The sequence below is a fragment of the Erpetoichthys calabaricus genome, chromosome 6 (genome assembly GCF_900747795.2).
Source record: "Erpetoichthys calabaricus chromosome 6, fErpCal1.3, whole genome shotgun sequence".
Taxonomy (NCBI): Eukaryota; Metazoa; Chordata; class Cladistia; order Polypteriformes; family Polypteridae; genus Erpetoichthys; species Erpetoichthys calabaricus.
The window spans coordinates 125,513,913-125,536,662 of NC_041399.2; the positions used below are offsets into that span (position 1 = coordinate 125,513,913).

At 39.4% G+C, this 22,750-nt stretch overlaps 1 protein-coding gene across 2 annotated transcripts in view; it reads left to right on the top strand.

The window, feature by feature from the left end:
* The window catches only part of LOC127528371 (ADP-ribosylation factor 1), a 153,109-nt gene that overhangs the window by 52,999 nt on the left and 77,360 nt on the right, over nt 1-22,750 (top strand). For both annotated transcript variants that reach the window (XM_051928904.1, XM_051928905.1), the window contains exons 2-3: nt 4,464-4,645; nt 11,892-12,002. In XM_051928904.1, the coding sequence (XP_051784864.1) occupies nt 4,498-4,645; nt 11,892-12,002 (259 nt within the window). In that variant the 5' untranslated portion in view covers nt 4,464-4,497. The remainder of the gene's footprint in view (nt 1-4,463; nt 4,646-11,891; nt 12,003-22,750) is intronic.

Consider the following 22,750-nt stretch of genomic DNA (forward strand, 5'->3'; position numbering starts at 1 on the left):
CCTAATCCGAACAAGACTAGGGAAAAAAAAGTAAAGAAAACAAGTTTTTTCAAGTTATGTCGTACGTTTAATGTACATTTAAGAAACTTGTAATTTTTCAATTTCGTTGTCAAACTAAAAATCCAAAATACAGCCTTACTTAAAATTGAAAGAAGTTCGAATTTAGTCACATATGTAGAATCCATGTTCTGTACAGCATTTACACAAAACGTAAAAAGCAAACCATTATGTAAGAGATAAAGTCAGTGATCTCCTTCTGACGCAACGAACTAAAACGGCTTGAAGAAGCAATGTTTCGCCAACGCCGCATAAACATAACATCTGTTGGGGTTGCATCGGCATGTTGCTCAACGTAGCGCAAAGCGAGATCAAGGGCACTGGCTGCGGCAGTGTGTGGAACAACATCAGTCGGCGCGTCCCCTTCCTCCTCACTGTCGTCTGCGTCGAGATCAGCTGACGTTCCCTGCACAGCTGCCACAATGTCCTCATCTGTGTATTCTTCATGGCCAGAGTCGTCAACGGCCGTCCACTCTTCCACGCACTCTTCTTCTGCATTTTCACCAATTGAAGAAGTTCGCAATTTTCTTTTGTCGGGGGGAAAACTGTTTGGACAAACTCTAGCTCAGGCCAGAGATTTTTCCAAGACTTCTGTAAGGATTTCTTGCATGTGTTTTCCCAAGCTTCAGCAACCCAGTAAATAACATCTTTGATGTTCATTTTCATGAGTTTATCCAAAATTGTTAGCTCTTCATTATCTTCAAGTAGGCTACGAAGAAGCATTTTTCTATAATTCTGTTTCAAAGCCTGCAAAACCCCTTGGTCCATTGGCTGCAAAATTGATGTGACATTTGGTGGGAGAAAAATAGCCTTGATATCATCGCAAACAAGTTGCATTTCTTCTGGATGTGACGGAGCATTGTCTATAAGTAACAAAGCACGAGGAGGCAATCCATTTTCTTTGTTAAACGCTTTTACTTTTGGCACAAATTGCTTGTCAAACCATTCTTTGAACAAGGAACGATCCATCCAAGCTTTCTTTTGATTTCTGTAAAAAACAGGGAGAGAGTTCATGTTCATGTTCTTAAAACAGCGTGGTTTTGCCGATTTGCCGATAACCATCAGTGGAAGCTTATTTGTGGCAGAAGCATTGCTGCAGGCCAACACAATTAGGCGCTGTTTATCCATTTTAAACCCTGGTGCAGATCGTTCTTCTTGTGATGCAAGACTTTTGGTAGGCAATGCTTTAAAGTTAAGTCCTGTCTCATCTGCGTTGTAAACTTGCTGGGGCGAGTAGGAAGAAATGATGCATTTGAACTCCTCAAGGTATTCAACAGCTGCTTCGTTGTCCGCTGACAATTTCTCCCCAGTTATTGTAAGCTGCCTGATTCCGTGTCTTTTCTTCCATCGGTCTAAGAAACCACAACTAGCCGTAAATGATACGTCACCGTCCATGAGCTTGTTCAATTGAAGCGCCTTTTCTTGAATTAGAGGGCCAGTGATAGGGATTCCTTTCTGTCTTTCTTGTGTAAACCATAAGAAAAGTGCTTCGTCCAATTTTTCGTAAGAAGACACTGTCGTCTTGCTACGTTTTTCAATCGTTTTTTCACTTGTGGTAGTGCAAAACTGCTCAATTTTACCTCTGTTCTTTTTCCAATCAGAAATTGTTGCTTTCCCGACACCAAATTCCTTCGATAACTGAGTGGCACTTTCACCTTTGTGAAGTCTTTTCAACACTTCCAGTTTTTCTTTTAATGTACACGACTTATGTTTACGTTTGCTTGCCATGATGATTAACAGCAGGGACAAGCACAGAATGTAAAGAAACCACACTACACACCGCTCACAAGGACTCACAAAACACAGGGCAAGTGCGCGCACACGAACAATAACATTGCACAAAACACATCACTCAGCAGTAGCAGGTGGCACACTGACTCAGTGACTCATAGTTTGGGAACGGAAATCAAGAGGAATGCGTAGTTCTAGGCGGGGGGTCTAGGTCACTGCCCTTCCGCTACTACTCACCTACCGCTCGTCATATTGATTTTACCTCCGATCACAGTCACACTACAGTGCAGTTTAAATTGCAGTGTACTAGAATACGTAATTTCTTACCTTTAATTCTTGACACATCAGACGCTTAATACGCCTCATAAAGTCAATATATGGCATTATATGACAAAACTCCGCCTAATCCGAATTTTCGCTAATCCGAACAGGGTTCGGTCCCAATTAGTTCGGATTAGAGGGACTCTACTGTATATAAAAAATGTGTGTGTTGCATAGTTTACTGTGAAATGTTGCAAAGAGTATGCAACATGTGTTTCGCCCTCATTTGGGCTTATCAGGCATACACACTCTACTGCTCCCCTAGTGGTGACTCTGATAGAGAGATAAAAATGGTTAATAATTCAATAATATCACATAAGACCAGTTGTATTTTGGGGGACAACCGAGAATAACAAGTAAGACAGGACCAGATTTCGGTGTTAGTTAGAGCTAGACATTTGAAATACAATTGTCTGTCAGTTGGGATTTTTTTGAATAACACAGATCTGACAATTAATTCCACTCCTCCATCTTGTCTTCCAAATGGTATTGCCTCCATAAGAGATGTAAATTCTTCTGTTTTTCTTAAGCATAGCATATCAAGGTTTTCAGTCTATAATTAATTCTGATAGTACTAATGACTTTGCCAAAAAAATCATCCTCCCTGATCACCCTTTTACTAACATGCCTGAGGAAAGTCATAAGTCCTTATCACCTCACCCTTTACCCACTGATAACCGCTTTTGTTTTGCAAATGTGTCAATTAGCAGCACACAGCCTGCACTCATTCTCACTCCACCCCATTCATCTTGCTTTGTCCTTCCTGACACTAACTCTATCCTATTTATCATGCCCCAGACACAGTTTTCACTTCCAGCTCAAGTCTGCATTTAAGATTTTATCTAGCACTGAGTTGTAAGAAATTATATAGGTAAAAGATGTATCATTATTTGAAATACATATCACGTGTGTGTTCCATGTCTCCAACGATCTATGTAAATGTATAGAAAAATAAGAAATGTAGGTTTTATAGACGCTAATGTATGTGTTTATTTTATCAAATATCCATTTGTATGTGAGTTTTTATTGCACTTATGGGATGTTAAGGTATATACAACGGCACAGACATAAATTGTCATTTAGCATTAACTTTTACAGCTAATGCATTTATATAGACTGTTACTGAAAACCATCTATTTATATCAAATTTAACTGCTGGAATGTGAAACATACACAAACACATCCATCCATGAAACGTCTTTATTTGAAAATATTTCGACTTCACGGTCTGTACACATTCACAGCAACATGTCCTCTTAAATTTACCAACCACTGATAGTCATATTAGTGTAAATTGTCATTGGCCAGTGAATCTGAGCATCTCTATCAGAAATGGTGGTGTGTGTGAGATACCTGGAGCACCTCAAAGAACTGTCCTGTTTCACTTCCTGTTTACCCACTAAGAAATGGACTTCCAATACAATGGACAGTACAATTCTTGGATGTTTCCTCCATCATAGGCTGCATTAATAATGGACACAAGTCATAGTGCAGCAGACTTGTGGAGGATTCCTCTTCATTATTAACAACCTGCAGCTCAACATCAGTAAGACAAAAGAGTTGGTAGTGGCAGAGCATTGTTTAATCCTGGGGGATTAAATAACAATAAAATAGACTGGTCTGACAACAAAGTTGTGCTGTATAAAATGGTCTAGAGCACACTGTACTTCCTAAGGAAACTCTGGGCTTCTGATGTGTTCACCAGTTACAGGAGACATTTTACCAGTCTGTAGTAAAACCAGTGTTTTAGCCTATGCTGTGGTCTCTAGGGGTAGCAACTTGAGTTGAAATGACATAATGCTAGAGCAAACCTAAAATGAATTTTGATGTGTCCCCACACCCCACCCTGCCATTGTGATTTATGGGGTGAAATTGTTTAAAATTTTGAGTATTTTTGTCATTTGACCTTAATTTATTTCCTACATTGAGTGAAATAAATACAGCTACATGGAAGTAGCTTTGTACATAGGTCCCTAGGCCTTGCCTTTCAACATGTGCTGATGTCCACAAAAGAATATTATTCAACCACACACAGGTTTCATCTTCCAGGGTGAACTATTAAACATGGTACACTTTCTTGTCATCTGTATTTCCAAACCCTTCTGATGTATGTGGAATATTCTTGTTTGGTATCTGCAGACTGCCATTTCATCTTTTCCTTGGAGGAAACGTTCATATGGGCACGTCTGAATGTGAATTGACACCATTTGCTACCTTTTTGCGTACATCAACAGCCATGGGAGTTTTACCCTTTACTAATAACACTAAGTATGTTAACTTTGTTGACTAATGAATGATTTCTATGTCTGATTTTTATCAGTCATGCTTTTTTTTTTTTTTTTTTCTGATTTCAGATTTTCTTGATCTCTGAACTATTCCAGTTCCAGCATGGGAAATGTGTTTGCAGGGCTATTCAAAGGCCTGTTCGGCAAAAAAGAAATGCGAATTCTTATGGTGGGGCTTGATGCTGCTGGAAAAACTACAATTTTATACAAGCTTAAACTTGGAGAAATTGTAACCACTATTCCTACCATAGGTATGTTTATTTTTCAATCTGTAAAAAAAACAATTTTCAGGTTTATGCATTTGTATTACAAAAATGTTTTAGTGAGTCTCTTATGTACTATCTACAGTTGTGACAAAATACAAATAAGAGATGCTTAGAAAAACTAAGGTATTTTTTTTTTTCATGAAAAGATAACCATAGAAACAAGCCTAGAGAGAAGAATGAGTAGGGAAATTTGTTTAGAAAGAGAAGATAATTACTGTAAGAATAACTTAATGCTACCTAATAAAATGATGATCAAGATAAAATAATTGGATGAAGAGAAAATGTAATGCTTTGCCTTTTCTCAGACGATAACGCTATGTATCACCACGCTTTTGGTGGTGTATTTGAGTGAGATAGCAGGTCAACTATAAACCACCCTCAGACTCCTTCCTGTGATTTTTAATATTTTATATAAATATTGAATAAATGATACAAATCTGATATTAAGTAAAAGAAAATACATAATTTACATAATATCAACAAAATAAATGAGAAACAGACAAGGCAGAAATAGCTTAATCATGAAATGCACATCCCCCCCCAAACACAGATGCATCAATATATACATTATGCAAGTAATACGAAAGAAGGAAAAAACCCTTTGACACAGACAACCCACAAAGTCCAAGCAGTACAGACAGTTCTGGTAATGGTTGTCCATTCCCCCCCACCCCAGAGTCTCTAAAATACACTATCCTAGACAAGCATAGATTTATTTCATCTCACCCAAGTTACTCCCACATAACTGTCCTGTCCACCTCTATTCCAGAGCATGTTGGATGGTGACGTCTTTGATGTTGCCACCTCCTAAAGTGGAAATGGACTCAGATCCTTGAGTGAGGCAAACTTCTCTCTGGCTATGGATAGATTGTTTGTTTTACAAAAGTTGTGCTGAATCTCCTTTCTCTTGCCTTTCACAGTCTTATTCTATTGTACATTAGTATCCTCTTTCCATGGCAAGTGCCCCTAACCCCCCAATATTTAGGAAGTCCAATAATACAGATATATGCCTTTTGTGCTTGCCTTTTCATTTACTATATTTTCACATAAGAAATATCAAAATTACATGGATAAATTGTATTTTGTGGCCAAGTCAACGGTATATGCAGTGCTCACTTTAATCCATATATGATGTGTTGCAGTTTTGCCAGGCTGGAGAATTTATTAAATTGCTGCATTTATATCTAAGAATAAATCATTTAACCAATAGTGTGCCATGCTTTCTTATTTCACCTATATGCAGCATAATATTCAAATATTTGTGCTCAGTCACAAAGATAAATCAAGAGTCTCAAAAGTATAATTTATTAAAATAAGTGTTCTGTGGCATGATCTTCTGGAAATTTTATGAATGTGATATTTTATTTGTGATGTCCGTAAGTTTAATGGAGTTTAAAAATTAGAATTATCACTGGCTAATAATGGAGTCTTCACATCAAAACCTCTGAATGCATAATTTAATTTTCTTGACCTGTTTTTCCAGGGCAGGGTCATGCACATCTCATCAGTCATTAGGCAGGAACATCTGAACGCGGTGACAAACGCACACAACCTAGCCAATTTAGTAAAGCCAGTTTAGCAAACCTGCATACCTTTAGACTGAGAGGATGCTGGAGCACCTAGAGAAAACTTGCTTGTACATGGGAAGAGCATTCAAACTGTACTCTGGGAACACCCAAGGCATTAACCTTGATTTGTTTTGTTGCGAGGCAGCAGCGTTACCACTGCACTGTGTTGACCGGGATGTGCTTACAGTCCTCATTCATTCATTTTTCATCAGTTTAGTATGGTGGGGAGTCAGAGCCTATCATGTCAGCACTAGACACAAGGCTGGTATAAACCTGGGGCTTTTGTATTTTGTTTATGATGAGGATGAAAACAGTAAGGCATAAGGCTAGTCTACCATCGTGGTGAAGGAAGCTGTTCTGTATGTTAATTTGAAAATATAATTTTCAAGTCAATGTTTTAAAATTTCTGCATTCGTCAGACATCTGTGTGTCTCTGCTTCTAATGTCAAGGCTGACCAGTTTAATGATCTATTTCATTGTGATTAGAAGCAGCACAGTACAGCTGCTGCAACAGCATTCCTCAGTGCTATCTACTAATTAGCCAACAATAGTTTTTTCTAACAAGTGTTCTTATTTTTTAATCAAAAAGTCAAAACATATAATCAAATACACATGCGCAAGTAATCTAGACAGTGGTGCGGACATCAATATATAATAAGGATTTTGTCCAATAGCTTATTGGGAGATCCATTTTTGTCCAGGCAGCAACAAGTTCAAATTACGAAGCCCTGAACCATTTCCCACGGTTTCTCCTTTAGAGCCCTACAGATCAGTGTTTTTTACCACTTATTCTGATAGAGTACATGATTTTGGAAAACTGATATTAGTGGACTTATAAATAACTCCTCTCCCCAGCTTGAAAAAAATAAAGTACAATTATATTCAATTTGTTCAATATTCTTTAACAAGCCATGCATATAAATTACAATATTTACAAAAAAGTGTCGGCTAACAATTATTGAGAAATGTAATCGTATAAATAACTAAAACAATGTAACTCTGAATCAGTTTGATTAAATAAGACAATATTCAAAGTTGTGAAACTATTCTTAAATTCTGTTCTGTTTACAATAAAATTCAATTATTGTAAAGAGCAGCTAATGTATGTAACATGTTCAAACTAATATTTCCATTCTAGTAAAGGGAGGTTATAATGCAGGAAGCAGTTCCTTGGAGATAGCTCTTCTTGTCCTCATAAATGTTACCCATAACACTGAAATCTTGCTCACTGGGAACTGACAATGATGGACAAGCCAAATATCACTATACCTGAAAAGAGCGGGTTGGAAAAAAGTATAATAGCAGAGTGGAGGGCTGGATGAGATGCGGAGTTTGGGAAAACTAATGTAATAAGTGATTTTTAGTATGTTTAACACTAGAATCCCTGAAACCTACGAAAAAACTCGTAATCCCGGGCTACCTTAACTTAAAATAGTAGACAACATCATTACTTCTCTTTTGTCTTCTTTGAAACCATGATTTGTCTGTTTTTCTGTGCAACAATAGTCTTTTTTCAGATTGATGGAGACCACTTCTTCAAATATTTGTAGTTTTTGCATAGAGTTCCTCAAAGGGGTAAGTCTGTCTTTTCAAAATGTTTTGCACTATTGGAACACTAGTTTAGAAGTTCAGTTTACAGCACGTCGAGTATATTGTACATCAATTTCAACACAACAGTTTCTGAATGGCCAGGCCAGATATTGCAAGCATTTTACCATAATACATAAGGAGGTTGTAGACACACCTACTAAGTTCACACAAGAAATATAACTTCACACCATATTTGTGTGTTTTTCCTAGAATACATTGTCTGAATTTTAGCCATCCATGCCAGAGCATCATTGACTTAACCCTAGAATGAGACATTTCTATTGATATGTGCAATTTGAAATCATGAAATCAGAGAATTCTATAGGACTTAGCAGTTAGGTTGAAAGTACTGTTCAGTAAAGTAGTATTCAAAGTCCTACTATTGCATTTATTTACTCATTCCTAAACAAAAGGTGTAAATACACCGGGGGGGTTGTCATTTGGCAATGCAGGATCAGCATGGTCGGACTTGAATTTGCTGTCTGAGCTATCATTGTCAACTTCCACAACTTGGGCATCTTAGTAATTTGTTGCCTTGCTATCCACATCAGTACAAGAGCCTACAGGGTCTACATTATCCAGTTGATTCTCACGATCACTGTCATTGTCACTAAAATGTCTAACTTGAGACACATCAACAGATTGTCTATTTATAACACTATTTCCAAATGCCTTGGCTGCCAAAGAAAAAAATTCTACAGTTATCCACTAGATGACAGCATTGTAGTAGGTTTAGCTTATTATGGAATTAGTTAATAAATAAGAACACACAATTCTTCTATACGTTGAGGGTGGCATATCAACTGTTATTTTCAATTGGTTTACTTTTGTATGTGGCATACATTTGATTTAGTCGAAATATCATGAGTTTATTGGCTTTTTAGTAAGCTGCCATACATAGTCTTAATAAAGAAATGAGGGCTTTGAATTTATCTTCTGATATTCCTATTTTCTAGTTAGGTTATTCAGTTCAGTATTGCTTGGAGCTGGTGCTTATCTTGATTGCACTGGCGGTGAGGTAGAATCCAACCATACACTGAGAGCCACCCTCACACACATCTATTTACAGTGGTAGAAACATTAACTACTCCATATGTTTGTTCGAAAATAAAAGTAAAACTTCCACATTATCCAGACATTCATGTAACTCAGCTTGTAATATTTTGAAACACAATGAAAGCAATAAAATAGACACACACAGTAGGGCTAATAAAACAGCATACTTAATTGATGCATGTGAACCAGTATAAGCTACATTTCTTGGATTTTTAAAGGCTAAGGAATGCCTGTTAGAATAATAATAAAATAATAAAAATGCACCTAGTTTAGTGAGAACACATTCAACGCACACCTGAATGTGAATTGAGCAGATGATATGCTTTTTGTACTTAAGAATAATTATTGCCCATCATGTCCCATTCAGTGGCCAGTTCTGGATTGGTACACATATGTAAGGAATAGCAAAGTCTGGCCACTTATATGAGGTAGCTTGAAAACCAGAACAATTGGCTGTTGTATAGAAATTCTGAAATACTAATCGTAAAGTTCTCATTTTACAAATTTAGCCTTCAAGTTATGGCAAATTCAAAGACGAGGCAATAATTTGGAAAAATAAAGCAGTGGTGCCTGACATATGAATTAATTTCTATTTGTACAACCCCAATTCCAATGAAGTTCGGACGTTGTGTATAACGTAAATAAAAACAGAATACAATGATCTGCAAATCCTTTTCAACCTATATTCAATTGAATACACTATGAAGACAAGATATCGAATGTTCAAACTGATAAACTTTGTTTTGCAAATCTTCACTCATTTTGAATTTGATGCCTGCAACACGTTCCAAAAAAGCTGGGACAGGGGCACCAAAAGACTGGGAAAGTTGAGGAATGTTCAAAAAACACCTGTTTTGAACATTCCACAGGTGAACAGGTTAATTGGAAACCGGTGTTTGTCATGATTGGGTATAAAAGGAGCATCCCCAAAAGGCTCATTCGTTAAAAAGCATTGATGGGGCGAGGTTCACCACTTTGTGAACTGCGTGTGCAAATAGTCCAGCAGTTTTAAGAATGTTTCTCAACATACAATTGCAAGGAATCTAGGGATTTTATCATCTGCTGTCCATAATATCATCAAAAGATTGAGAATCTGGAGAAATCTGCACGTAAGCGGCAAGGGCCGAATACCAACACTGGATGCCCGTGACCTTCGATCCCTCAGGCGGCACTGCATTAAAAACCGACATCATTCTGTAAAGGATATTACCACGTGGGCTCAGGAATACTTCAGAAAACCATTGTCAGTTAACACAGTTCGTCGCTACATCTACAAGAGCAAGTTAAAACTCTACCATGCAAAGAGAGAGCCATATATCAACAACACCCAGAAACGCCGCCGGCTTCTCTGGGCTCAAGCTCATCTGAGATGGACTGATGCAAAGTGGAAAAGTGTGCTGTGGTCTGACGAGTCCACATTTCAAATTGTTGAAATCATGGACATCGTGTCCTCCGGGCCAAAGAGGAAAAGGACCATCCGGATTGTTATCGGCGCAAAGTTCAAAAGCCAGCATCTGTGATGGTATGGGGGTGTGTTAGTGCCCATGGCATGGGTAACTTGCACCTCTGTGAAGGCACCATTAATGCTGAAAGTTACATACAGGTTTTGGAGCAACATATGCTGCCATCCAAGCGACGTCTTTTTCAGGGACGTCCCTGATTATTTCAGCAGGACAATGCAAAGCCACATTCTGCATGTGTTACAACAGCGTGGCTTCGTAGTAAAAGAGTGCAGGTACTAGACTGGCCTGCCTGCAATCCAGACCTGTCTCCCATTGAAAATGTGTGGCGCATTATGAAGCGCAAAATACGACAACGGAGACAGGACTGTTGAGCAACTGAAGTTGTACATCAAGCAAGAATGGGAAAGAATTCCACCTACACAGCTTCAACAATTTAGTGTCCTCCATTCCCAAACGCTTACTGAGTGTTTTTAGAAGGAAAGGTGATATAACACAGTAGTAAACATGCCCCTGTCCCAGCTTTTTTGGAACGTGTTGCAGGCATCAAATTCAAAATGAGTGAAGAATTGCAAAACAACAATAAAGTTTCAGTTTGAACATTCAATATCTTGTCTTTGTAGTGTATTCAATTGAATATAGGTTGAAAAGGATTTGCAAATCATTGTATTCTGTTTCTCTTTACGTTTTACACAACGTCCCAACTTCATTGGAATTGAGGTTGTACAATAAATGTTTGTATTACTGACCAGGTAAAGACTACTACATGTACTGATGAAAATGTGTTCTCTCTTAACAGGAAGTGATTTTTTGAAAACCTACTTTCAGAAAAGATTTTGTGTAAATGAAAATATCCTAAATAATCTTGGTATTCAGCAGCTCGTGGCTCAGTGATATTATGTTTTAATTTTATTTTTAGTATTGACGTTGAGTATTTATTTTTCAGTTACTGGATACAAAATGTCAGTAAATGTTTTTGGTATGCACATGTTTTCAGATAAATCCGTAAGTCCATGATATCATATTGTATATTCCTTTATAAAGCCTATGTGTAATCCTCCATTCCAGTATTCCCCCCCCCCCCATCTCCCCCCCTTCTTTTGTAGATGTACTGGAGGAAGTTCTCACTCTGTCACACTTTTAATTGCAAGCCCAATTTGTTTTCCAAACAGACTATGTTGCCAGTGTTTTTTCTTCCTTAATGTGTCATAGCAATACTGTCCATGAGAACTCGAACAAGCATTCAATTCAGAGTACATGTTTTTTATGTAGTGGCATTCAAAAAAACACAAACAGTTGTGGTTCATACAACCAAGATCTGTTGTGCTTTTTTAAAAGAACTTTTCAGGGGAAGTGTATTTCATTAATTACATGAGATGCCAGTTTTAACAAAAAATGTAAATTCAAATGCAGTTAAAGGAGTAGTCTGACATAACCTAGAAGTTTTGAGTATTCTTTCCTGTAACCATCTAAATAACCTTTCGTTTAACTTGTCTAGCTTGTTTTTATGTTTTTTCCGTTGCTGATGTTAACACTGATTTTCATTTTTCTTTAAAGGTTTCAATGTAGAAACAGTAGAGTACAAGAATATTAGCTTCACTGTGTGGGATGTAGGTGGTCAAGATAAAATCCGTCCACTGTGGAGGCACTATTTCCAGAATACACAAGGTAAGTCTTACTTTAGAAAGTTGCAGCAGTACGATTTGAACTGCGGAAAGTTTTGATCCATTCAAGTATAGTTTTAGGCATGTGAATTTAAGTTTTTGTAATTTTCTACTTTTTAATTAATCTGTATATTTTTGAAATGGTTACTTTCATGGACCAGTCACTGTTTTGTCATTCCTTTAAAATTTGCTTTGAAAAGCAATTAAAGTACAAAGCACATAAACACTGGTGTTCAGCCTACAAAAGTAGAAATAAATTGTTTGTACAAATGGAAAATACTAGAAATACTAGTCGAAATATGTGCTTTAAATAAAATGACTTGATTATCTAATCATTGTTGCTTTTACAAATTTTTGTTGTGATGCACCATCACCCTATAATGTCATTTTCAGCCTATGTTGATGCAATTTAAAATATCCACAACTATATGTTTTGGACCATTTTATAAACAATTGACCTGCAAGGTGGTATGATCTCTAAAAGCCAGTGTTAAATCTGCGCTTGTAATGAAGATGGTTACAAAATTACTGCAGATTTGATGTTTTTGATTTGATTGTGCAATTGAGAGGACATCATGTATTAGTTTAGTTTAATCCACAATCTGTTCTTTGGAAGAATCTGGTTTTCCTGCCACCATTTTGAACTGCAGGTTGTATGATAAATGTTAAAAGTTTTCAAAAATGAGCAGTGCCCCTAAGAATTTTGTTTGCCTCTAAGAGATCAAGGCAGTACTTTTGACAGCCTTTCTGCCATTGTGTTTTTCCGGTGTGTGTTTTTTTTTTTTTTTTTTTTTTCATGAACCCAGGAGCAAAACATGTTAATGATGTGTGGGTGGGTGAATAAGCAGCAAGAGCAAGTATAAAGTGACAGAAGCAGTAAGACAGTAAGTCAACAATTTAACTGGCTTCTTATCCAGTAATATTAAATAAGCAAGGAAGAAACTGTGTTTTTTAAAAAAGAATACAAGTTAAGTCAGTTACATGCAAGCCAACCAGATTTTTCACTAAAATGAAGTTGAAAGTAAGTAGCACATTTAAATAGGAGGTTGTTGAAACCAGTTGATTTGATATTTGCATTAAAAGTAGAGAAAAAGGTGAGAGGTTTCATGGGGAGCTAAGGTCAAGAAGTTAATGGAAGTAAAATCGCTTTCAGCAGGCAACTTAAAGTGTGTGCGTTGTAAAAGAAAGAAGTGTGGTAGTAGTAGCAGCAGCGAGAGTCTCTTTAACCCTTTAACTGCCAACTCCCTAAATATTCCCCACGCCAGGCGAAATCTGAACAATTTTCGTTTTTTTACTTTTTTACATTTTTTTTACATTTTTTACATTTATTCAAGCAGTATTGACCACTAAATGTTGTGCAAGTTGCCAGTGTATACACGAAATCTATAAATGTAACCTGAATTCTCAGCTAAGCAAAACATCTTGATACCAAACCGTGCCCTTTTCAATGGTAGATACTGTCGAAACTGTAAGCGGCCCTTCCACGACAATAAACTTTCATCAACTGCAACTGACGGTCCTGGCATGTAGGGCAACTGAAATGCTTCAAATAAATGATCAATCAAAGGACGTAGCTTGAACAAGTGGTCGCGGTTTGGATCTTTCTTATCTGGCTCGTTTCTGTTGTCATTCAAATGAAAGAATTTCAGCAGCAAAGAGAATCGGTTACGTGTCATGACAGCTGCAAAAATAGGTGTTGCATACATAGGATCTGTAGACCAGTACATCTCAATATCTGGTTTTCTGATTATTCCCATCAACATCAAAATCCCAATGAATTTTTTCATTTCGTTTTCATCAGTGTCAAACCAAGCACGAACACGGGAATGTGGAGGTAAATTGGGATTTTTCTCAATAAACTGTGCTGCATACAGATTTGTCTGATGAACAAAATGTCTGATCAAATCAGGTGACACAAACAGCTCATAAAACTGCTCAGCAGTGTAATTGTTTACATCAACAATAAAGCCACACGTTCCCTCAAACGAATGCAGAAAAGGTAGTTCACCACGGGCAGCAGCCCAGCTGAGATGCTGGGGATACACCCACTCAGCGCCGTCATCCGATGCGTCTTCATTCACAATATCATGCAGCACACGTTGCTGCTCATCACTGTCGCTAAAATCTTCTTCAGAACTGCTACAATCATGATCAGAACTGTCCAAAATTGCCTGCAAAGCCTCACTTGAAGTCAGTTTACATTTCGCCATATTCACAGCTGTTACATGCGAATCACGTCACATGACCGGCCAAAACAACCACAGACTTGTCGAAATACAACGTAGTAATAATACCCACGCCAAACCGTCAGTTATACTACTTGCCAGGCATTCATATAACCACAGGCAAATGTGCCGGATAATTCCGGCAGTATGGCGTTAGCAATAAAACAACGGTGCCGGATATATCCGGCGGAGAGCGGTTAAGGGGTTAATATGAATTTAGGCGATTAGAGAAGTCCATTTGATATTAGAAAAATACTGTTGTTCTTGTATTATAGTTAAATATTGATATAAAAGGGAATTGACATACCCCAAAAGACATTTAAGCATAAAGCCAATGCGGTGTAGGTCTTATGTGATGTTGGACTTTTTGAAAGCTTTCTTTGAAAAGTCCTCTGAGAGGCATGCATCTGTGGTAAATACCAGCCAATCCAACAACCTTGACCTCAGGTTTCTAAACTTGAGGTGGATGGGGCTAGCCTTTGTTGTAGTAAGGAATTGGAACCATCTTCTCCAGGTGTCATTTAGGGAGATAGCATGCAACCCAAAATGGTATCAGAGAAAACTCCACATTAAAGAGGCAGAAACAGGTGGTTGCAAGCACAAAAACATGGATGCAAGCACAAGGCAAAAGATGCATATAGTCCAGTGACAATATTCCCATTGTTGCAGGTGTCCAGCCATTTTCAAGGCTTTGAAGAGATGAGTAATGATGGTTGTAAGGTAGTAGTGAAGGGCACCAATGGGTCACCTCTAAACTAGTCCCCATAAAGAGAGAAATGCTAATAGTGGAGCAATTAGGCGGATTGACACTCTAATTTTCTGTAGTGCATATGTAAAACCCATAAATTAATATATATTAACCACAAATAACTTGCATGATCAGAATATATGTCCAGTTTACAATAACCACAAGTAAAAAATATACAAAAAGCAGATTTTTAACAATATCAAAACACCTACATAAACCACTTGAATATGCAGCAGTAAATGTTAAAAGATCATAAATGTAAGAAATCGGCAGCATTGATTTTCACCTCCCCATAAAGAAATAAAACACTTCTGGCCTAATCTCATACACTGTATATGTATTTTCACTTTGTTTGATTTAATCTGTGCTCTTTGTGGGTGGGAATTTTCAGTGTGCCCACTGGCACCGAACAGTCTATGGTTGCTGGAATACCTAAAAGCTCCTTGGCAGCCTTGGCAAAGTTAGTTAAACCTGATGCATGAACTCTCCACTACAACAGTGTATTCTCTTTAGCTTGAATGGATTGTAGTGAAAGATAAATGTATGAGACTTGTAATCCAAGCAGAATATGTGTTCATTCCTATCTGTGCAACTACTAATTACACATATTGTGATTAAATTTATCCCAATATATTTAATTTCAGAAGCAGTGCTCAGTCAGATGGTTGTTTCAAAGTTGCTGTCTGTCCAAAAGCCTCTTTCTCACATAGATTATCTGTATATCTCCAGTGATTAATTTGTGCATTTTGGATGGCCTGAATATAGGAATAGAGTTGCACTGAAAAACTGTTAATGTTATTGTTTTTACATCTGATTAACCATCTACACTTTGGTTAGCACAGGCTTCGACCACACTGTAAATTTGCCTATAAAAGGCTAATATTCTACCAGTAACCGAAGTACCCGTGTTGACAGAGTATATTTGTAGAATGGTTTAACACTAGAATTACTAAAGCCTACGAAAACTCGTAAATCCAGCCCACCTTAAATCCGCTTGCACCTCTCCATTCAGCGTCTTTTGTCTTGTAAATGTGTCTAAGCAAAAGCAACAAGCAGCCTGCTATCCTATCCTCCCACCGTCACAGAAAGTGCAAAAACCTCTCCCAGATCAAGCCTTGTTTATCAGGGAGTGAGGTAGTACCTAGAGCTGTATAGGCTAAAAAATGTTATTTGGAACACATGCATTTCATGTGTGTTCCGTATCTACAGAGATTTATGTAAGCGTAGGATGACAGGAAATGCAAGGGGTAGGTGTTGTATCGTGACTTAGAGAATAAAAATGGAAAAAAACCACTAGCTTTTACAAGTGCTATAAATGTACACCGGCTGTTACAGACACAAATCAAATGTATGTTTTTATTGTATAATATTAACAATAAGTGTAGCTGTGGACACTTTTGTGACTGAAGACAGAGAAGAAAATTAAAATTAGTCAAAACCTTTTATTGATACATACCAAACAAGGGTAAAATGACAGAGAAACACAGTCCTAGGACACCGCGCTTCATCTGCCTCGAGCGCAGATGTCCTTGCTCTTTTATACCTTTCTAATCTCCTGATCGTTGACCACGTAAGAAATAAAAATAGCGTCCTAACTCATTGTATTTTTCCAATTTTGTAAAGTCATTACCCTAAAGGTATATTTTCTTGTCACACACATCATCAAAAGAAAACTTCCAGAAAGTATACATGCTTTTTGTCACGTACGCAAAATACAAACAAGTTTCATCATTCTGTCCTATTTTCTGTACACACATACATTTTGTTCAATTACATCATTTTATGTTTTTACACTCCTCCCTTTTTGAACAAAATGATGTGGGCAATATAATTCTATCTTGAAATGGTTGATGAAGGGGAAGGGGGGGAGAAAGGGGATGGGGAGGAGAAAATGGAAGAAGCTATACGAGACATGCGCTCCTCATGTAGCATGTATGCCCTTTCCATAGAGGCGGTAAAGTACTTAGATATTATATAGCGAAACAAAGGGATAATACAACAACCAACCAGGAGGAGGAGGCAAAATGTCACAACCAAAGAAATGAAAACAGATCTTATCCATTGTCCCCAGGATCCGAAGGAGGATGCAAACCACTGATCCCAGGGATTTGTAATGCCAGAATTAGTGGAAAGTTCTTTAGAGAGAGCAGTGAGGCCTGCCAATGCACGAGTTATTGATCCATCTGGCGCGGTATTATTTGGAATATATGTACAACAAGCATCACCAAACATAGCACAGACACCTCCCTTTTCCGCAAGTAACATGTCCAAGGCTAGACGATTTTGCCAAGTCATCAGAGAAGTACGGTCAAGCTGTTCATGTATGCCTTCAATAGCGTCTTTGGTGAAGTTAAGGAAACGTTGTTGGTTATAATAAAGGTAATTAATCCAGTCTACATTCTTATTAATAGTAATTTGGGGTATGATAGATTCAAAACCGGCAGCAACTTGATCCCTAGCTTTAAATCTGTCTGGGACACCCCTAGGGACTCCAATAGCATCTATGTATACTCCAGGGCCATGCAAGGAGATATTAGTAGGCATATGGAAAAGGGAGCGGGTATGTCGGAAATAAAAAGGAGGTGTGGAATAATATGGGGAGTGAGAGGGAGGTAAGGATAGAAGTCTAAAAGGCATAACTAATTGGATTGGAGCACAGGTACCAGACCAGTTAGGGGGAAGGGTGGCAAATAATTTGGACCTACAGCACATCCACCAAATATCTGATCTAGGAGTGGTTTGGGAGAGAAGAAAGGAAGACAGAACGGTGTTCAGAGAAAAGTTGACCTGAAAAGTTTGAGAACAGAAAGAAAATGGTAATTCTCCTACCCATGTCGTTCCATTAGATTTGAAACATGTATAATTTCCTTCATGAGTTTGAAACATAGGGGTAGCCATGTGACGGGTGGGGGGAAAAAGAATAGATAGATTAGAACACTTTGAACCAGAGAGGGGTTTCTTGGAAGTAGTGAATAAGTACAGAAGGCAGGGCAACCCCACGGGGTCAGAAATGTTAGATAATGGGAAAGGGACTGTAGCTAAATGGGGACGGGCTGCAGCGCATGCATAACAATGAGAACGATTAACTTGCTTAGCTGAATAGAGAACCCACTGCAACCGTCTATTCTGATCCCCATAACCAGTTTCTACTGAAAAAGTGGATGAAAGGGTGGAAATATTCATAATCTTAACAGGAGAAAAGTCTGAACCAAAAGTTGGGGAGATGGGTGTGTGTGCAAGAGAATGAGGGGTGTTAGTAACAGGATTGTCAATCTTAATTAGAAATCTCCCTAAAGGGTCTGTTCCAGATACATATGCCCCTAATACATATATTCCTGAGTCATGTAAAGAGGGGTTCTTCAAAGTAATGATCAAGGGGTTACAATGGTTGTCAGCACATTCATGAGAGGCATGTCCTTTTATGATAGAAAACCGATTTTTCAAACCGTATTTTTGGGCCTCAAAAGGTTGATAACCCCAGTCCTCAGTTCCAGTGTTAGCAAAAACCCATTGCCAGTTGTCGCAGTTACTTCCCCTCATACACACGTATTTGTCAGACCCGGTCCACTGGGCTTGTCGACCAGTCCCACAGTTGATAATAGAGCAGAAATCAAACCGCACTGATGTGGTAATTCCTAACGGGAAAGTCAAGGTGACCAGGGCAGTAGACAAGGGAAAAGAAAAGCATAGTAGCACAGCAATCAAGGGTGCCATCTCTTGCAATGTGAGGCGTGAATCCAGGCAGGCAGTCCTTCAACTTTCACGGCGTGTGGTGTGGACAGAAGAATTTGGAATGGTCCTCTTCACCTAGGCTGATGCCAGTGTTTCCTCCGAGTATCTCGAACCAGGATCCAGGTGCCCAAGGGAATTGGTAAATCCTTGGAAAGGGGGCTGGTCCTCCAGGCTTGATTAACCTGCTGGTGGATTTCCTTCAACGAGGTTCGTAAACCTGCAAGACTAGAGAGAAGATCATTGTCCACAGTATGCAAATTCACATTTCCTACAACCATGCCAACGGGCATGGGACGTCCGGTCAGAATCTCAAACGGCGATAGTCCCAGTTGTCGGTGTGTCCGTCCCCAAATTTTTGCGAGTTTAGCTTTTAAAGTGCCATTGCATCGTTCTACGATGCCTCTGCTTTGGGGATGGTATTTACAATAGCCAGGTGGTTAATTCATTTATAATGGAGTTCACAAAATGAGTGCCATTATCTGTAACTTTTGAGGGATACCCCATCTTGGAATAATCTCTTTAATTAGTGCTTTAGCTACTGTTTTGGCATCGTTGTGTTTTGAAAGGAAAGCCTCTACCCATCGGGAGAACACATCGACAATCACAAGACAATATCGGTACCCTTTAGACGGGGTTAGTTCAATGAAATCCATTTGGAGGTGTTCAAACGGACCCATTGGATTAGGGGTAACGGCGGGACTTACCTGGGTACCTTTTCCCACATTAAACTTTTGACATATTGCACAGCATCTGCAAAATTGCTCTGCATATGTAGAGAAACCTACAGCTTCCCAATGTTTTTCAACATCTCGAACCATGGCATCTCTTCCTGCGTGATCGAGGCCATGGGCGATTTTTGCCATTCCTGGGAAAGAGGCTTTTGGGAGAAAAGGTTTGTTAGTGTGTTTGAGTCCAGACTCCATCAGAGAGGGACCCTTCTTTGGACCATTTTCTCCTTTCGATATCCGTGGCTGCACTCTGTAAAGAAATAATTTGATTATCAGGGTCCTGGTCATTTCTCTGTTGGTGTGTTATTATATGCAGCCTCTTTAGCAAAGTGGTCAGCTAATTCATTTTCTTTGCTAACAGGATCCTGTTTTCCTGTGTGAGCTTGACATTTAACAATCGCTAGCTTCGATGGTTTGGTTATAGCTTCTAAAAGGGATTCGATCAATTTCTGATGTTGGATGGGTTTGCCAGTACTGGTCTTAAATCCCCTTAGTTTCCATAGTGCTCCATGATCATGGCAGACTCCAAAAGCATACCTGGAATCTGTATAAATTGTTACGATCTTCCCTTCGGACAGCTGACATGCTCGAGTGAGTGCTACGAGTTCAGCTGCTTGTGCACTTAAGCTTGATGAAATTCGATTTGCTTCCAGCAGGCGGTCCCCTTGGACCACTGCGTAACTAGTTGAGATGTGAAGTTTTGGCTTGTACTAGGATAGAATGTACAGCGTGAGGCACTTTAACTGTTAGGGGGCTCATGAGAACTACGTCCGTGCTTGCTAATACAGCTTCTGTTGTTGCAGCCACAGCACGAAGACACGGAGGAAGTGCTGCGGCCACTGGATCCAGTTTTTTTAGAAAAAATAAGCCACCGGTCTTTGTTTATCTCCATGTTGTTGCGTCAGTACTGCATTCATAAATCCCTGCTTTTCGTCCACGAACAAAGTGAATGGACGAGAATGATCAGGCAAACCTAGCGCGGGCGCAGATAGAAGAGCAGTTTTGAGGTTACAGAGAGCCTTCTCAGCCTGTTCATTCCATAGGACCTGGCCAGAAAGGAGGATGCCAGGAGTATTAGCCAATTGTTGCAACGGCTGTGCTCTTTCAGTAAAATTTAGAACCCACTGTCTGTAGTGGCTGTAATGCGATCGCTAGAGAGAGCTCTTGTTCCATACGTAATGTCATGACCTAGATATTTTACAGTTGTTTTGATTAGCTGCAGCTTAACCTTAGAAACTTTATGGCCATTTTCCCCCAGAAACAGCAACAATTTCTGAGTATCTATTGTACAATTTTCTTCCGTAGCGCTACATATCATTTCCATCTACATACTGTATCAATGTCCTATTTCCGGCCAAAAGCCTTCTAAATTTTGGGCAAGAGCTTATCCATAAACACAAGGGGCTTCAGTGTATCCCTGAGGCATGACGGTCCATGTCCAACGGCGGTACCGCGTTTGACGAGATCGGGATGTACGGCGGAGATGCCAGCCTCTGCTTCGGGAGACAGAGGATATTGGGCACGGTGCGGGCGGAAGGAGGATTTCGGGTGGATCACCAGAGGCTCACAATGGGCTATCCTTAAACGGTCAGGAGTATCAAAAATACCTGGAGTAACTTGTAACCAGTCTGTTCTTTCAAGGCATTTTTCTACCCATGGTCCTATTTCCCCCCATTTAACAGTGCGTGATTTAGCTAAGGGAATATGAGGCACTGTGCCGCCAAGATAAAATATGTGCTGTGAGCATGTAAGATGAACAGAAGCAGCTGCCTTTGTGGGTTTCGGGGCAAATACCAGAAGTAAGGAAAGATTCTAGCCAGGGGGTGTCTACTTCTATAGGGAAGTATTGGGCAGTACAGTGTAAAATGTCAGGGGCCTGTAAATTGGGAAAAAGACAAGGGGAAAAAAAATGTAGGGCTTTGAGGAGAATGGTGTGTGGGGAAATATCTAAAGTTCAAACTGCAAAAGAGGGTTTGGGGTAAGGGGTAATTTGACACAACAACTTGGGGGTTGAACAGAAAAGAAAACGATGCAGTAAGGTATGTCCGCCAGGACGTGACTGGACTTGAAGAGGTTTTGATACTTGAAGAAGGTGAGGTTGTCCAGAAGCAGTAAGCACAGTAACAGTTTCGTTCGAGGCAGGGACCTTTGCCAGCGACAGGGTAGATCGAGTGGCACCAGTGTCGATTAAGAAAACAGTCTCAGTGCCATCAACGAACAATGTCAGTAAAGGATCAGTCTCTGAATTATGGGTGAGCAAAGGTAGTTGAAAAAAAAAATGGCTGGAGGTCCCAGCGTTTTCCTATGGCCAGTATGGTTGGTCAGGGGTGTCAGAAAAAACAGGTGGAATAAGGGGAGGTGGGGGCTGTTGCTGTCTGTGAGGGCACTCCCGACGAAAATGTCCAGTTTCACCACAGGCGTAGCAAGAGAAGGAATTAGCATTGGAATTTAAGGGAGAGGGAATAAAAGGATTCTTATTGTGGTCAACAGGAGGAGCTCTAAAACCACCTCGTCCTCGTCCTCGTCCCCTTCCTCTAAAGCCATATCCTCGACCTTGGTCAGGAGCATTCCTGGTATAATAGTTCATCTGTGCTGCCAATAATTTGGCATGAGAGTCCGATTCCTTCTGCTTAGTTTGTTTTTCGGCATGTTCAGCATGTCGTTTGACTTCATCAAACGTGGCACTTTCCCACTCAATACAGGAAGTGCGGACCTTGTTTTGTATATCAAGGCGCAAACCGGAAACAAAAGGTGGAACTGCAGCTCGGGTGCGGTCATCAGCATTTCCCAAGCCCGAGTGATTAGCCATCAGGTCTTGAATCCTATGTGCCCATTCATCAACCGTTTCGTCTCTCTTTTGTTTTGCAGCAGAAATAAGGGACCAGTCCGTTCCTTTTTTATATTTTTCTGCAATATTTTGTCTCAACGCCTCCCATTGTGGGTTAAATTCGCCTTCTCCACCTATCCCCTGTCCTCGAGTTAAAGCTGGGTTCCATACCCATGGAACGTCATTGCGGACACCCCTGCTAACAGTGGCCCATGTGGTCCCAAGCTTTCGACGAAGTACCTGGGTCCATTCAGCAGCATTAGGCTTATACATGCTATCTAACTGATCAAGTTGTTCAACAAATTTTAGTCCTCCTACTTCCTTTGGATCTGGAAGTGCATTCACGACATCTTTTAGTTCTTGGATGTCCCAGTTCCGATTTATCATAACTGTTGTGGGATTTTGGGGTCCGGCTGGATGGGCAGGGTTATAATGGGGATTGGGAACTTCTATTAAAGGGCAAGTAAGTAAAGGTGAAGGATCAGAAGAGAA